The 17,848-nt window shown below is 43.6% G+C and overlaps 1 protein-coding gene across 1 annotated transcript in view; it reads right to left on the bottom strand.

Moving 5' to 3' along the window:
• Nucleotides 1–17,848, bottom strand: part of KIAA2012 (KIAA2012 ortholog) — a 109,772-nt gene that overhangs the window by 27,633 nt on the left and 64,291 nt on the right. The window contains exons 14-17 of the mRNA XM_090044766.1: nt 12,111–12,164; nt 10,477–10,548; nt 6,409–6,457; nt 6,166–6,315 (exon numbers count right to left, since the gene is read on the bottom strand). Coding sequence (XP_089900892.1) covers nt 6,166–6,315; nt 6,409–6,457; nt 10,477–10,548; nt 12,111–12,164 — 325 coding nt within the window. The remainder of the gene's footprint in view (nt 1–6,165; nt 6,316–6,408; nt 6,458–10,476; nt 10,549–12,110; nt 12,165–17,848) is intronic.

Below are 17,848 nucleotides of genomic sequence, written 5' to 3'. Positions count from 1 at the left end.
TCACCCCTTATGCAACCTTATTGATTTATGAGTTAAAACCTTGAGGAAATTCAGCTCCTTCCACAGCATCTGCACTGCTGGAAGCAGCACTGTGCATTGAAAGATCTAGGGATTTTTGGTGGGTGGTTGTAAGGAAACGAAAAGAAAAAGAAACTAACATAAAAATGAGCTCTATGGATTCATCTCTAGGGGGAGTTTTCACAACTGGGATCGTATAGTCGTTATAGGCTTACTAACAAGAAATTCCATGTGTGTGGAGTTCAGAAGGAGAAATCAACGAAGAGATAAAACCCATGCTGAGTGAAAAGGTGTGCTTTAGGAACTTCCCTGGTGTGAGCAATGGGTAGCTGGGGGAGTTAAGAGGTTTAGCTAACAGATGCTGGAGAATCACAGATAAGAGAGTGGAACTCCCCTACTAATGCACTGCTCTGTTTTCTTTAGTGTTACAAACAGCAGGAGAGAGCTGGTATTGCTCAGTTGTAGCAGTTATAGTTTGGTATGCACATGGAGGTCCTGTACTTGTAAAATGCAGAAGAGAAAGAAATCAATGCCTCCTATCATTTCCCTTTCTTAAACTTAATCTATTTTTTTCAGAGAACTTCCATCTACTTGATGCCAGGTCTACATTACAACATTGCCAACTTCTAGGAGTGCCTGTATAGGAGAAAGGTTTGGTCATAGTGTGTTCTCCTGAGTGTGGGGGACTGTGCCTGTAAGGCTTGGGCATAAGCCAGATAGAACTGACTGGCATATTATGTAGAGGGTCATGTTAAGCAATGCCAGTCAGAAAAATTCAGACACTGAATAAAGTTACCTTGTCAAATTCCTTGGCTCTGAATAACCTAGCAAAATCCATCCCATAGACCTAGCTTGTGCCAGGAAAAGACATAGTTTTGTTAGTATAATGTTTGTGTTTAGAGAAAAAACAGTTTACTTATACTAGCAACAAAATTGTTTTTGCTGGCATAAACTGTGTTTCCATTGGGTGTTTTTTTGCAGGTATAGTGATACCAGCAAAGCTAGTCTAGGGCAGTTTCTGCAGTCAGTAATCCTGATCGTGGCTGGCCTCTTCCAATTGGGAATGCTCGTTGTGCTCTTTGCTCTCTTGTGCACCCATATGCACCCTGTCATAATCTGGTACTTTATTTTAACTGAATTAAATTGATTAAGGTCATTACTTTTCTACCTGATTTTTCCCTGACCTCTAAGGCCCTGGTAACTTATGTTATCAGCCCTGATTCTTCATTGACATACAGTTCTGTAATCCTTTAAACCTGTGCAAATTTATAAAGCCTGACCAGATCCAAATGGTAGTTCTTTATACCCAACTGTCATAAGATTAAAGGGCTGCACAAACTGGAGGGCAGTGAAAAATCAGAGCCAGATTTTCTTGCCATAAATTGCACTGAGGAACTGTGAACACATGAGAAGTCACTGAGTGTCTTTGCCATCCGTGTTCTGTGAGCATCCACGCTGGAATGTTGACCTGACCTTGCAAGAAGTAACGGTGACTGATCATTACTTGAAGTTCCGGACTGGGAGATAGTGAGAGGAAAGTTAGGAAGATGTTTCCCACTTTTCAGGTCATTGATGCACATGCTCAACTGAAAGCAGCTGGCAGTCTAACAGTCCCTATTTGTGCACTTGAATGACATCTAGTGAAAGCATAGCTCCAGGAAGAGAAGCCAATGTAACGTTAGCTCCATCTACTAACTGTTTACCCCAGCCAACCATTCTTATCCAGACTAAGCTTTCAAAAGCTTGTTATCACCTGATCTCTAGCACAGACACTCAAAGCATACTCGGAGTTGGATAAAATGGAGATATAAAGCTGTCACAGTCAGTTCATTTAGTAAGGATCAAGATAGGACATAACCTAATGTTTGTTATTGAAGCATTTGATGGGGTTTATTCAGACAGGTGGTGTTAACTGCAATGGCTGCATTCATTCTTACTACTGATAATACAGTAATAATGCACAATACTTCTTGTGCTTGCTTTTCAATCTGTTCTGCTGGCTGCCTTTTGGAGAGGAGGGATTCTTAATGCTCTGTTGCTCTAGGCTCAGTCGGCTAGCAAGGATGTTAAAGAGCTCCTCACTGTATCAATCAAAACATGTTGCCTGATGAGGCTGCTCCCAACCTTGAGAAGATGAAGTAGGAATAGTGGGTCAGTGTTCTCACTCTTGCATTATACCTACTGCTTTTACATGATGGTTTTTCCCTGTTGTTATACTGTTGTTATACTGCCTGCTGCCTCATTTTCACAGCTAGCTAGAACTGCTCCCTGGGGTTTGGATGCTATCTACTCTTCCTACCTCAGGGGATGCTACCCCCAGGGCCTCTTCTGGCACTTTCACCACCCACTCACTGCACGTGGGGAAATTCCAGGGCTATGTGGCCCGGTTTTGGATGCTATTGGATGCTACTATCTTTTCTTCTTTCTTCTCAGTGGGCACGTCTACATGTGCACACTAGTAATGCACTAAATATGGTGACTTACGCTGACTTGAGCATAAATTTGATACCTGCATCATGCAGGTATCAAATTTATGCCTCATTAGTTACTATGCAGTAATGCACATGTAGATGCCTTACAATGCGGTAACACTGTGTGTGTGGACTGACTTGGAACTAACTTGAATCCCAAGTCACTCCACACACAGCATTAATGCACTATAATGCCTGCATGTATAGAGAGCGGCTTATTCCTGCTTACTGTGCAGTACATTTAAGCCAGCATAAATGCATGTGTAGACATGCCCAGTATGACTGTGTACTGCTCACACTGGTAATGGAATTTTGGTCTCATATGAATAGGTCTAAAAGGCTTGAACCAATATTCACTGATTTTTGTTCTGTTACTTCTGTGGTGCCGTGAATCCGACTTTGCCAAGTTAATCCATTTTGGACAGTGAACACCTCAGAAAACTATGTGTACTGAAAATTGTGGAATACTTGTAACTTTGATCCTGTCTCTGAGGATATGTAGCAGGAGGATGGACAGACATAAGTGAGCAGAATTCTAGGCAGAAGCACTAGAAATAAAGGAGTTAGAGAAAATAGTAGCTTACAGTTTAATAATGTATTCCTTATTTCTACTAAAGCTCTTTCTTAGAAGAAAGTGACTCTTTCTGGTGTTCTTTATCACTATCACCTGCCAGAGCTTTTATTCAGTCAGGTTGTATAGTCATGACACTCAGGTTTGTGGCAGTGAACAGTTAATAATATAGCACTGCATGGCATCTTAGGCAAGTGGAGCTCCCTCCCCCCTTCAAGTGAATAAGACTTAAATTTCTCTGCAACAAGAAAGAAGTCTGCCTGAAGAGTTTTCAGTCTTATCCAGAACAGCACTGAAATAGTCATATTGTAGCAACTTTCTTTGGCTTTTCTATAAAACTTCTATAAAAGGACTCTGGGGGCCAAAAACAGCTTTGGGGTAAGAGACTGCTAATCTATTGATGAAAGAAGAACTGCACCTATTTCCTCCTGGTCTAAATTTTGCTCTCAGCAGGGCCTTAGAAATTCAAGGAATCTGGGAAGAGGGATGAGAAAGAATTGTATATATGAAAAGGGGATAATGTACACTCTATTATGATCCAAGAATCTGGGAAATGAATTGAGTGTTAAAATAGACCTGTAATGTCAGGCTCTCCAGACATACATGAGTGCTACGAGGTTTGACAAGAAAAAGCACAGGAGCAGAATGACAGTTTCTCACTGATTCAACAAGAGCTATAAAGCTATTTCTACGCTGCTTTCACTTGCTCATTAATGACCTCTTGCACTATAAAAAGAACTTCCCAAACATTCTAAGCCCTTGAGAGAATATTTTATATGGTCTTTTAGAGATTAAATACTCTGTTTGCAGAAAAGCAACAATTTTTTGAAATACTAATCAGCAGTTCTGCCTCACCCACATGCCTAGACAAGAAGATATGCATGGTTAAATTGTCCACTTCCAGATAAACAACTGCAGGTGATACACTGAGCCCCAATCATTCACATCTGCACTTGATGCCAGACTGAATCCAAATCAGTTTCAAAGTAATGAAGTCACAGCTGTAAGTAGCTCAGAAAGAAGATAAAGCTGTCAAGTTCTCTACAAACGCCACCATAAGTAAGTGAACTGTCTGGGAGGAAAATGTGTTTGTCGTTGGCCCGTGGTTTTGAATAAGAAACTAAAACTCTGCTGGAAGAAAGTTAAACAAAGTAAAACGGATCAAGCAATTCTTTTCTTTATTTCCAGGCTAGAAACCCTGAGGGGGGAAATGGATACCCCGAGTTAGAATCTGAATTATTTTGTACATACACAACCAGTTTGCTAACTTGGTGCTTAGTTCTGCAAATATCACAATGACCAGTACTTACTCTAACAGTAAGCCCAAGTAGTAACCATAGGGTTACTCACATTACCGCTGCTCAACATGAGTAGGGGGACTGCAGAACTGGAGCCTAAACTTTTTACAATAGGTTACAGGTATCTCTACTGTAACTTTTCTGAGTTCAATGCAGTAATGTGAGCCTCACTACCATTCAGGAGAAATGAATTCAAAAGTGACTTTAGCACTGGAGTTGTGTGCAATGACTGTAATCAAATCCCAAATCACGTGTCTTTTTCTTTTTAATTTTTTTGATTTGGTGTGTCATTACAAATTTAAACCTTGACAAACTGTCAATAAATGGTACATCAAGACTCTCGAACTTCTTGGTGGTTCTCAGCTCTGCCCCTAATGATCCAGAGTAGGGTTGCCAACCCTCCAGGATTGTCCTGGAGTCTCCAGGAATTAGATATTATCTCCCAGGAGACTGCTGAGAGTCATGTGGGAGATAAATGATAGATCATTCATTAAAATAAATATTAAATATTGAATCTAATTTATACAGTAGTCCAGTGGGTTTTTAAAATGTAATAGTAATGTACATTTGCCTGCCTGAGTGCAATACCGTAGATCAGTCATTAATGTCATTACATCACGTGATGAAACCTCCTGGAATAGATTCAAACAGAGTTGGCAACCCTAACTGAGAGCCAGTTTATGATTTTGTATCAAAACAGTAGAAGTTTTGAATTTTAATTGCACTTTGCTTTGAGCATTTGGTTTGTCTGAATTGGGAACTCAGGGAGCCAAATGTTGCTCTTATACCTGTACATATCCGTTGGACCAAATGGTGTAAACACACGCAGAATGAAACCAAAATAAATGTCCATACAACACCCCCATTGAACAGAAGCAAATGGTTTGGCCTAACTCAGATCTCTTATCTTCTAAAATGGAAAGTTTGCAGGTACAAAAGAAACAGAACGTCATAATAGACCAAAACCTGATTTTGATGGGAGAGCTCAGTAAGGGCTGAGTTAGGACATCAGGGCTTGGTTCCAGAGCAGCAATAAAAGAAATCAAACTTTTTATTTATTGGGCACTCAGACTTGAAGACTCCCAGGTGCCTATGAGTCTAAGGGCTTGTCTGCACAGGAAAGTTACAGCACAGTAAGCAAGGGTGTGATTATCAGCACACTAACTACACTGAACTAACTCCCTGTGTGGATGCTGTCCATGCCCACTAAAAAGTCCCTTTGTGTGTGGTAGCTTACTCTTCTTTTAGAGTTAGCTGCCTTGCACTGTGTGTGCAGTAAAAGTCTCCACATGGGCAATAATGGCTCTGTAAATTCACACACTTGTTTCTTGTGCATTAATATTCCTGTGTAGCTGAGGCCTGAGGATTGATAATGATTGGTAATGTGCCAAATTACTGTCAGTAAAGGGGAAGATTAAGTTCTTTCTTATTTTAAAATGGAAAAAGACAGAGGGCAATCTTTTCAAAAGCTCCTATGTCTCATTTTCAAAACTCTCACAGTCTTAGGCAGTTTGGAGCATGTCTAATGCACTTGGGCTCTTTTAAGAATTTTACCCAAAATTCCTATCATGTACCATCTTCTCACAGAGACCTGCCAGTCTGAGGAGCTTTAACCTATGGATTCTTTTACATTTGTAACCCTGGAAGAAAGTAACTCTGCAATGATCTTTAAGCTAGCACATATGCTACATAAACTTTTAGTATTTCGTCTAACTCTTACTCAAGCTGCCAACTGTAAAAAAAATCCTGACAACATACTGCTCTAAACAAGAGCCAGTTGTGGACCTCAGACCTTTCACAAACTCACCGTCATCCTGTTGCTTTGCTCCAGATGTCTGTGTTATGATACTGGAATACAGCAGTGAGCTAGTAGGTTTATCCTGTGTTACCCTGGGATGCCCAGAGAGAATTTCTTGTCTTTGTTCCTCCTGGAATTCAGGCACCAGAGTCCTGCGTCCTAAAAGAAAAATGGAGGAGGGATTACCAACAGTTTTTACTAACACAGCAAATGGCAAATCAAAAATTCAAGTGAGTCAAAAACTAACTTTACCTTGATCATTTCGTATGCAGAGTCTGTCTTCTTGCTCTGCTCTAATTTCCTGTTTTTTAAAATGAGAAACATCTTTTAATACAAATACTAATGACTATAGCCTTTGTATACATATTATAGTTAGTATAATACAGCTAATTATATTGACAGGTGTGTAACTTTCTTCTTAGTATCTTCATGGGAAAATCAAGGCAGAGAGTCTTGTAGATATATACTGCTTCCATTTGTGGCAATCATACTAAAATTCTCCTGCTTAGTGGGGAAGGCAGGTTTTCTGGAGACATGTATGAGATCCATACATCATTCTTATTCTAGAAAGCAGTTCTCCAGGAGCTCCCTCTTTGTCTCAGTGGAATGAGGCTGTGGGGTAGAGAACAGGAGACTGCGAGAGAAGCATGGTTCACTGTGACCCTGCCTTCATTAGATAATTTCATCAGGTCATTCTGCATTATTTCTTAAGGCTGTGTTATAACATATAGGGTGTGTCTACACAAGACAGGGTCTACACATGTGCACCTTTAATGTGCACTAAAAATGGTGAAATTAGGCTAATCATGCCTACATTTCATACCTGCAAATAAAGGTGCAATTATTTAAAGTGCATTAATGCATGCGTAGATGTGACCCAGCAATAACTTTAGTTCCTGGTCTGCCCAGCCACTAGGGGCACATAGCAGGGTTGCACGGACTTGTCACTAAAATTAGTGCCAAGTTCACTAACTTTAGTGCCAAGTACCTGCATGTGTAGACACTTGCCAAACATTGTTTAACATGTATTAGTTTAATGCATATTATATTTAGTCATGCTTAAATGCACGTGTAGATGTGCCCATCGTGAACTCTGATTAATTCACCCTTTCAAGGGGAATATAAATAATGGCAAATTATTCAGCAGTGAGCAATTATTAGGCATTGATCGCTGGGAAGAAGTTCTGTCAGAACATCAGAACAATGGTGAAATAAACAATAGTAGTGAATTTTTCCACAGGCAAATTAACCAGAGTTTGCTGTGGTGTTGACAGCCACTTTGCAATCAGTGCAGAGACACACAAGTCAAGTCCAGCACTGACAACTGGCTATAGGTAAACCTTAGTCCATTAAGATTTACCCAAAACTAGCTGACAGTGAATGTGGCTTGTCTTGTCTATGGGGACAGCAAGATGGTACTTTTTACTGTGTTGATTAACAAATGCTCAGGCTTGTGTTTTAACTTACTGTAACTGGTTTGTGAAGATCAGCCCAAACTGACCTTTGTTCTCTGCACAAATGTGGCATAGCTGAAGAACAGGATGCTATGCAGTGTTCGTAGAGCAGTATGGGAAATTTCCTTCTACCCTCATGGAACGTTCCCTATGCTAAGCCTAACTACTTGGGATTTGGGATGGAGAAAGAGAAGAAGAATTTGACCTTAAGTGATTTGTGCAAAGGCAGAGAAAGACAGATTGTCAGGTTATGTCTTGAGTTTCTGGCTCCCAATTCTGTGTTAAATCAGCAGACATTAAGTCTCTCCATTTCATGTTGAATGAATTCTCAGATAGTACCAAATTTCCTTCCTTGAATAATAACCTTTAATGAAAAGGAAAAATGAGCAAACAAGGTAGTGATAGACATTGCAGAGAGACATTGGAAGGTGAAGAAAGAAATGTCTGGGAGCAACATCAGTACTGGTATTCCTACCTAATGATTCAAGAGCTTTCTGACATCTACAAATGCACATAAGGGTGGTGCTTGCAGCCAACAGAGATTGAAGCAATGCATAAAACCAAAAACTAAACAATAATGGGAGGTTTATTGTTCAATATGGCACACAGAGCTCCTTCCTGCAAGGTGCGGGTAGTCTGTGGGGTGCCAGCTGCTCTCAATTTCCACCTTGCAGGTTTGAGCCTCTGGGTAATTAATCTGAAATTGATGGTTAAAGGGGTCTTAACAATAGCCAAAGCCCCTGATCCTGCAAACAACAGAAAGGCAAAATGTCTATTAATTTCAGCAAGTTTGAAATTAAGTGCCAGGACTTCAGGATCAGGTCCTAGGCTTTAATGCACCTCAGATTCTGCTGCTGTTTACACACAGGCAAGTGAGATAAAATCTATTGCATTAACTACCCCCATATTCTTTGGCTGTGTGCTAGCTATTTTCACCTTGGCTGCTCTTCCTCACTCATGAGATCAGCAGGAATCTATTGCCCACACTGTGTTCTACCTGGGATGAGCCACTGAGGGCTGCTGATTGGTACACAGGGTTAATTGGCTTGCTTCCTTCCCTCCAGTTGCTGAAGGAATCTAGCCTCAGGTAGAATTACATAGTCATCACACCACTGCTGATATTTATTGTGTAAGGCAGAGTTCTAGTTTTGTCATGGTAAATTGGAGAGAAAAAATTGCTATTTATTGTGGCAAAATTCATGGGAATGTGGTTACAACTAGTAAAAAGTCACATGGACAAGTACTTTTTACACATGTGCAATATACAGGCATATCCTAAAAAAGAGAAGTTGGGAGTCTTTTCTAGGTTTCTCTGAGTTAATTAAATTATTTCAGCTTTTTGTGACAGGGTGTCATCTCATTTTACCTCCCTTCTGATTTGCTTAGGAATTCACACATACGCTATCATCCCAAGTTTCCCATAAGATCCTTTATATTTTTGTTTTTTCTTGTATCAATTTATGTACATTTAAACAGGGATGTGACAAAGCAGGCAGTTGTGAAGGGAAAGAAGTGGTACAATGGGGAGATGCTGTTTAAGACTGTTAAGAGCCCAAGGCTGGAGAAGGGAAAATTGGACTTTCCTTTTCCCACTATTAGCTATCATGATTTTTATTTGATTTGATTAAACAAAAAATTAAAAGCTAGAACCATGAAACAGTAGAGAGGAAGCCAATCTGCTCATTTCCCTTTAGTGGTGCATACTAGGAAGCACAGAAGCTTGGGGTCCTTTATAACATAGGCACTTTGATGTATCACTCGGTGCTAGAGAAAGCAGTATTGTAAAAGGAGTTGTCCCAAAAGCTTGGGTAGCTGCAACCTACTGGAGATGTACATACAATTGCAGTCTTATTACTAGGCATTTTTGGGGGGGTGGCTTATATGTAAATTTGTGGCTAGGGACAGAAATTACACATAAACCAGTATATGTGATTGGAAACTAATTCATATCTGTAATACAATACAAGTTCAGTTCACTTTCTGAAACTGGTTTAAGATAAACCTGGATGGATGTAGTATCTGACTTAACTGATTTAGGTTAAATCGGTTTATTGAACTTCTGTCCCAGATCTCCTCCAGACTCCAGATTCAAGTTAACTCACAGCCACCCAGCATCCCAGGATGTTTTGCACCTCCCCTGCAACCCTTCTTGCCCCCCCCCCCCCGCCTTGTAGGCTGGGCAGGCTAGCCTTGGCTCAAGCTGGCTGCTCCAGCTGAGCAGGGAGGTGTGCTTTAGTGCTCCCCAGCTTCTGGCCTGGGCCAGTGCAGGCATGTGGCTGCATTTCCAGAATCAAAAATGAATGTCTGTTTACTTGCTTATCAGTTCAGTCTAAGCAGCTTAGACTAACCTGCGAAGATTGAAGTGGTTCAGCCTCAGGCTTGTTGACTGTACTTAGCCACATGTCTGCTGATTCTATTCAATGCTGTCTGCAGTGGTCTATGCTGTACCCTGCTCTCATGCTGTGACCAGTTCAGCACAGTCTTTTTACAATGTAGTGGACACTCTAACCATGTTTGTATAGTATAACTGGTTTGACTAGTCCTCCTCCTCCTCCTTCTGCCCTGGAGGAGAATTCATTGTGTAAGTTTGTGAGTAGCCAATGAATTAATTCACAGCTAAATCCATTGCTGAGTGGAGCAGGGCACAGCAAGTCATAACCTTATTCCTCTCCAAAATTCTTATGTCAATCTGTGGAGCCATCTCTCACATATTTTTGCGTGCTGAGGTTGAAGACCATGTTCCTTATTTCCACATGTATTTTCCTAAGCGCACAGCCCATTTACTTGGTTTGTGTGACTTGCTCAAGGCCTTGTTCCAAAGCCTTTAAATACATTGTGGCAAAAAATCATTCCAGTTTAAATTTACCAGCCTTCTATCTGTACGTGCTCCAGAATCTCCTTTTTTGGGGGTTGCTGCTTCCTGCAACTGGCTGGCCTCCTGTGGAAATAAATCTCATCAAGCACTGCATTTATACTTAGCGCTACAATAAGTATTTAAGCTATTTGACTCCATATCTCATGATATCAGCCACTGAAATAAGAACTACACTAAAGAAAGGAAAAGCTGTCAGACGCTGTGTGAGATTAGGGATATCATAGTTTATGAAACAATGTAAATGTACCTGTTATCTTAGGAGCAAGTTCTATTCCAAAGAAGTTAAGAGAAAAAAATCATAATGCTACAAATCTCGTTTGGGAAGTTCTTGTCACCCAGATAGTGCACCAGGGAAAAAATGGGGATATGGTTACTTGACAATTTGCTGTTATAAATGCTGAGGGCTTGCAAGGAAAGTAGACTGAGGGTAACAGTAATAAAACTGTGAGACTGTTTTGTCTGGAAATACAAGTCATAGAGGTTTTGAAAACTCTTTAAATTGTATGCATGTGCAACACTTCTTTTTTGGGAGAACATTAGGGCTTGTAGATTTCATGGAACAGGGATTATTTTTATTAGAGGAGAGGGTAGAGCCATGGGGTTGGACTAGATGACCTCCTGAGGTCCCTTCCAATCCTAATTTTCTATAATTCTATGATAGATCAATTTAGGAAGGTAGGCTCAGAGTCTATTATCAGGGCTAGCTAAACTACAAAAAGAAAACAATATTATTAGTTATGGTCTAACTCAAAGGGTAATAATGTGTGTAACGTCTTGTAGAAAAGTACAGTAACTTTTATGTCCGTGGCTCCATGAACTTTATGTTTGAAGAATTCACCCCATGCCATGGAATTCTGGCTCAGAATCACAGACTTTGCTTTTCAAAACTGTTTTTAAATGTAATTATTTTTACAAAAATATTAAAAATGTGAACTATTATAAAATAGTCCAGAGATACCTACTTGAGCCTACAAACAGCCTGAAACCATAAGCTGCCCCACTCATGAAATGGTGAGTTAGCTCAAATTTATTTATTGACCAATTCAAATCTCAATTTTCATCACTTTAGCAGAAGCATCCAATAGTCTGGGACTCCCAGGTGGTACAAAGAAGACATGGATTCCCTTCTGCTTGATGCTGTTTCCCCCCTTGTAAAACAGGGATACTAATAAAATGGTCAGACAAGCTGATCTACTCGTCCCCTGTAGCTCTGAAATCTAATACCCTTTGCAAAACACTTTTTTGAAATTAAAAACAAAGCAGCACTTAGACAAGTGCTAAATATCATTATCTCTTGGGAGTTTCTATACTGTTTAGGCTATCATATTCAGTCTCAATTTTGCAATGAGCTCTGTGCTCACACAAGGTTCACTGCAGAGTTGAACTCCCTTAAGCCATAAAATCTGCTTAGGTCAGGATGTCATTCCTCTGGTTTTCAGTGTTGAAGACATGCTGGGTGTTTAACAGATAATAATCTAGCTACAGTAGGTCACCAAGTTGCCTCAAATTAGCAAAAAATTAGTTTGGAAATGAAACAATGGGATCGTTGCCTGTCCCACTTCACCCATTTTTGTCAGTCAGCATTCTATATCTTTATAGAAAGATTTTTTTGTTTCATGACTTACATAAAGGGTTTGGTCACTATGAGGATGCATCAATGGTGGCATATCATCAGGAACCTGGTTGCAACACAAATATGCAGTCAGATTGGTTAAATGCATAGTGAGCTTTTGATATCTTTTGAATATGTCAATCATGGATGTTTATGAGTACAAAGTTTCATAAGCATCCAGGTTTCCTTTCCTTTATGCTGTACGTGTGTTCCTGGAAAACAGCACATAACTTGAATTCACATAAAACCCACTTTATAATGTAACAAATACGGATACATTCCAAGACCTTGACTGTACTGACCCCCAGATCTATTTCTACCACTTTTACAAGACAGTTTTGGTACTCAGTAACAGCAGACAGTACACACAAGGAAAGAGTGATGATGAATGTTTAGTTGGTGTGAAGAGAGGGTGGTGAAGTGTCAGACTCCACATCACTGGAGGTACAGGCAGGGTAACATCCATAGGATAATCAACAGGCACAGGACCCTTATCACCCTCCAACATCAGTGGGGTGGGGCTGGGAGTAGCTGAGTGAGGCTTCAAGAATTGGAACCTGATGCACTGCCTTGCCAGTCATTGGGTCCGGGCATACATCTCCTTGTAGAGACCAAAGAGAGAGTTCAAATCATGCTTGAACTACAGGCTCCTGTCCAGGCTAGGGTGTATATCCAGAGCAAACTGAGCAAGTCTCTCAGCCTGTGCAAAAAACTCTGCCAGTATCTTCATAGTCATGTCCTTGACCTTGATGACCATCTCTTGCTCCTGTTCCTCCTCTTCCTCATCAGTAGCTGCAATCTCTATCAGTTAATCAACACTTAATTCCTCATTGTGGGAATTGATGAGCCCCATGACATCTGCCTCCTCAAGGTCTGAAAAGCCATCTCCCTCCACCTTCCGTCCAAGATCAATAACCTCTTGGACAGCTGAGCACAGTTTGCGGGGAGCCCATGGTGTCCATACCACATTCCTTCCAGAGAGGCTTCCAAGCACTATTTGTGGTGCTGGGTTTCACTTCATCCCATGAAGACTTAATGTTGTCAATGACATCCCTCACATTGTATGCCTTCCACCACTCATGGATTGTTGGGTCTGTCAGTATCGTCCAGCAGCTGGGAGATGCTCCTTAGGTAGTACGCCTTGAATGTTGATATCATGCCCTGATCAAGAGGCTGGATTAGTGAGGTCATGTTAGGGGGGAGGAACATGATTCTTACATTGGGGTTGATAGTTTCCATGTGTTTAGGGTGTCTAGGGGCATTGTCAAGGATAAGCAATACCTTAAACGCAAGGTTAGCCTCCCTGCAATAGTGCTCTGCCTCCACGATAAAATGTTGAGCAAACCAGTCCTCAAAAACTTGGCCTGTCAACCATGCCTTCTTGTTTGCAGGCCAGTGTACAGGCAACATGTTCCTACTCAGTCCTTTTAATGCACGTGGGTTTAGAGAGTGGTAGACTATCAGTGGCTTGCACTTAAAATCTTCAGCAGCACTGCCACACAGTAGGACAGTCAGCCCGTCCTTCGCTGCCTTGAACCCACTTGCAACCTTCTCTTCCTTGAGAAGGCCCCTACTTGGCCCAGCTCCCCAGGGAGCCATGCGACTGGAGCCGCGCGACCAGGCTGCGTAAACAGGCGCTCAAATTAGCGCCGAGTTCACGCAGGAGAGGGTGTGGGAGGGCACGAGACCCTGCCTGCGAACCCCCCAGAGTAGTCAGTCCCAGCCGTAGCCAGCCTATCAGAGGCATGACAAGGATGGGCACGCGCCGCACTCCGAGGGTCCCCTCGGGCTCTGCGGCCCCCCCATCGGGCACCTCAGAGACGGCCACGCAGACGGAGCCCATGGTTCCAGGCTCCACGCAGACGGAGCCCCTGGCTCTTGACTGCGGGGGCTGCCTGTCCCTTTTTCAGGCACTGGGGCCCGGGAGCATGGCCACCTCCCCTTGTGGGGTCTGCTCCCTACTGGGGTCTCTGGCGCGCCAGCTGGAGGAGCTCCAGAGACTGCGTGCCATCAGGGACTGCAAGCAGGAGATAGACTCCTACTGCCAGGCCCTTCTCCCCCGGGAGCCGCAGGGTAGAGCACCGTCTCCCTCCAGGACTAAGGAGGACTCTGGGACCTCCCGCTCTGCCCAGTCAGGGGCATGGACCAAGGTGGTCAAGGGCCCTAAGGCCCGCCGCACCAAAGCCCCTCCCTCGCCGGAGCTTAGCAACAGGTTCGCACCTCTTGCAGCCCCAGCAGAGCCTGCTCAGTTGCCGGCTCCCGCAGGCAACCCAGGCTCAACCACAGCTACTGCCCCTGCTCTCCCCAAGACGAAATGAAAGGTGTTTGTTGTGGGAGACTCCATCCTGCGGGGCACTGAGGGGGCAATCTGCCGCCCCGACCCCTTAGCCCGGGAAGTCTGCTGCTTCCCGGGGGCCCGCATCCAAGACATTGCGGAGAGGATCCCAGAGCTCCTCCGGCCCACAGACCACTATCCCATGCTCCTTATTCATGTGGGCACCAATGACATGGCTTGGAGCACCCCCAGCCAGGTCATGAGGCACTACAGGCATTTGGGAGCAGGGCTTAGGGGTCTGGGAGCTCAGGTGGTGTTTTTGTCGATCCTCCCAGTCTCGGGCTATGGGCTGAGGAGGGAGAGGAGGATCCACGTAGTGAACCAAAGACTGTAGAGCTGGTGTCATCGGGAAGGCTTTGGCTTCCATGACCACAGCCCGCTCTTTGGCGTGCGAGGCAGCGAGCTGCTGGGAAGAGATGGCCTCCACCTCTCCCCCCCTGGGGAGGAGGCTCTTCTCAGCCAGGCTGGCTGACCTGCTCTACCGGGCTTTAAACTAAGCCCGCTGGGGGATGGGGGGACTACTGCCACTGCTGGCCCTTCAAGTCAGCCGGCCCTGACAATCTGCACCCCAGGGTACTCAAGGAGCTGGCGAGCGTCATAGCCCAGCCTCTGGCACGGATCTTTGAAAACTCCTGGCGCTCTGGTGTAGTGCCCGAAGACTGGAAGAAGGCCAATGTGGTGCCGATCTTCAAGAAAGGGAGGAGAGTGGATCCGGCTAACTACAGGCCCATTAGCCTGACTTCTATCCTGGGGAAGATCTTAGAAAAGTTTATTAAGGAGGCCATCCTTGATGGATTGGCCCAGGCTAACATCCTAAGGGATAGCCAGCACGGGTTTGTTGCGGGTAGGTCTTATTTGACCAATCTCATTTCCTTCTGTGACCAGGTGACCTATCACCTGGACGAGGGAGAAGAGATTGATGTCATATATCTTGACTTCAGAAAAGCTTTTGATCTGGTATCCCATGATCACCTCTTGGCAAAACTACCCAGTTGTGGCCTTGGCTCCACCACAATCCACTGACTGGGAAATTGGCTCCGTGGTCAGACCCAGAGGGTTGTAATTGATGGTAGTCACTCATCGTGGTGCCCTGTGACCAGTGGGGTCCCTCAAGGCTCTGTCCTTGGACCCATACTGTTCAACATCTTCATTAACGATGTGGACATTGGAGTCAGGACTGGACTGGCCAAGTTCACCGATGACACCAAACTTTGGGGCAAAGCATCCACGCCAGAAGATAGGCAGGTGATCCAGGCTGACCTGGACAAGCTCAGCAAATGGGCAGACGAGAACCTCATGGTGTTTAACACCGAAAAATGCAAGGTTCTCCACCTGGGGAGGAAAAACCTGCAGCATCCTTATAGGCTCGGCAGTGCTACATTGGATAGCACTACAGAAGAAAGAGACTTGGGGGTCATCATTGACCACAAGATGAACATGAGCCTTCAGTGCGATGCTGCGGCTAATAAAGCGACCAAAACGCTGGCTTGCATCCGTAGATGCTTCTTGAGCAAATCCCGGGACGTCATTCTCCCTTTGTACTCGGCCTTGGTGAGGCCGCAGCTGGAGTACTGCGTCCAGTTTTGGGCTCCACAATTCAAAAAGGATGTGGAGAAGCTTGAGAGAGTCCAGAGGAGAGCCATGCGCATGATCAGAGGTCAGGAAAACAGATCTTACAATGATAGGCTGAGAGACATGGGACTCTTTAGCCTGGAAAAGCGTAGGCTCAGGGGTGATCTGATGGCCACCTATAAGTTTATCAGGGGTGACCACCAGGATTTGGGGGAACGTTTGTTCACCAGAGCGCCCCAAGGGATGACTAGGTCGAACGGTCACAAACTCCTGCAAGACCGTTTCAGGCTGGACATAAGGAAGAATTTCTTTACTGTCCGAGCCCCCAACGTCTGGAACAGTCTGCCAGCGGAGGTGGTTCAAGCGACTACATTGAACACCTTCAAGAGTAAACTGGATGCTTATCTTGCTGGGATCCTATGACCCCAGCTGACTTCCTGCCCTTTGGGCAGGGGGCTGGACTCGATGATCTCCTGAGGTCCCTTCCAGCCCTGATGTCTATGAAATCTATGAAATCTATGAGATAGTATCTGTGCTCCATCTCATCTGCAATGAAAACTTGCTTAGGACTGTGACCCACAGCAGCTATGATTGCTTGAAGCACCTCAGGAAGCTTTGCAACAGCTTCATGATCAGCACTTGCAATTTCCCCAATCATCTTAACATTGTGCATGGTCTTATGCTGAAGGGACTTGTCAAACCAGCCCTTACTAGCCATGAAGGGCTCTTCAGGGCCACCATCCTCTTGAAGCAGACAGCTGTAAATTTGGAAGACCTTACACCTTATTGCAGCAGAGGAAAGATTCATCTTCCTCTGGGTCTGATCTTCCACCCACACCCCCAACATCTTCTCCAGCAGTGGGTTTCTTATTTTCATTGCTATCTTGGCAGCAAGTGGTGTAGAATGCATCACAGAACTCCTTATGTTGTCAGCATTCTCCTTGATGGCACGTATGGTTGACTCACCCAGGTTGAATGCATGACCCAGTGCAGAGGGCTGCTCACCATCTTCTGCATGGTTCAAAATCTCCACTTTTGTGTCAAAGTTCTCTTGTGCTTCATTAATGGACCAGGGAGAGGGGTAGGAGATAAGCTAGTGGGATGGAAACTACAGAAACACATGTTATAGACAATGAGCAAGGAGCACAGGTCTGCACAGGAGATTATATTTTGGTGTGCATCACTCCTACAGTGCACTGCACAAAGCAACTGACTGCGGGCTTCCACCACACCGATCACATAAAAGTAAATTTACCTCACATATAATGAATTTTTGGTATAAAAGGGTCATTGCATAAGAGCAAATTTGCACATACAGAACCCAAATAAAGCGAGGGGAACCTGTACTATCCCTTTACAAATGGTAACTGTTAGAATCATCCCCTCCCTTCTTCCATAAGCATGTACATATTAAAATGTAGATGGCTCTAAAGTTTTCTATTAAAACTGAGGGACTGTCCTGTCTTGTCAATTAGACATCACAGCAAACTATTACTATTGGGTGTTCTACTTAAAATATAAAACAATGGGCCAAATTAACCCTGGTGTAAAAGCTTGCAATTCTGACTACTATTAGCTGTGACTAGTAACTTAGGATGCCCAACAGGAAGTGTTTTTAGATGTCAGTCTTCTGAGGAAAACAAAGCTTATAGGGAACCTAATTTGTGTTGCTGAGTGACCGAACCATTAGATCATCCACAGTACAGCACAGACTTGGTCACACTCCTTTCAGTTGGAGAGCTGGTTCATGTAAAGCAACATGGTGTATTTGAGGGTGCCACTTCTGGGCATGGGAAGTTTGCAGTCTGGACATGGCCCAAGAGTTCTGTGACCTAAAATCTCTG

This window comes from Crocodylus siamensis, chromosome 4 (assembly GCF_052110815.1).
Source record: "Crocodylus siamensis isolate JL-2025a chromosome 4, ASM5211081v1, whole genome shotgun sequence".
NCBI classification, from domain to species: domain Eukaryota; kingdom Metazoa; phylum Chordata; order Crocodylia; family Crocodylidae; genus Crocodylus; species Crocodylus siamensis.
The sequence above is the reverse complement of the archived record's forward strand: the minus strand, read 5'-3'. Positions and strand labels throughout refer to the sequence as shown.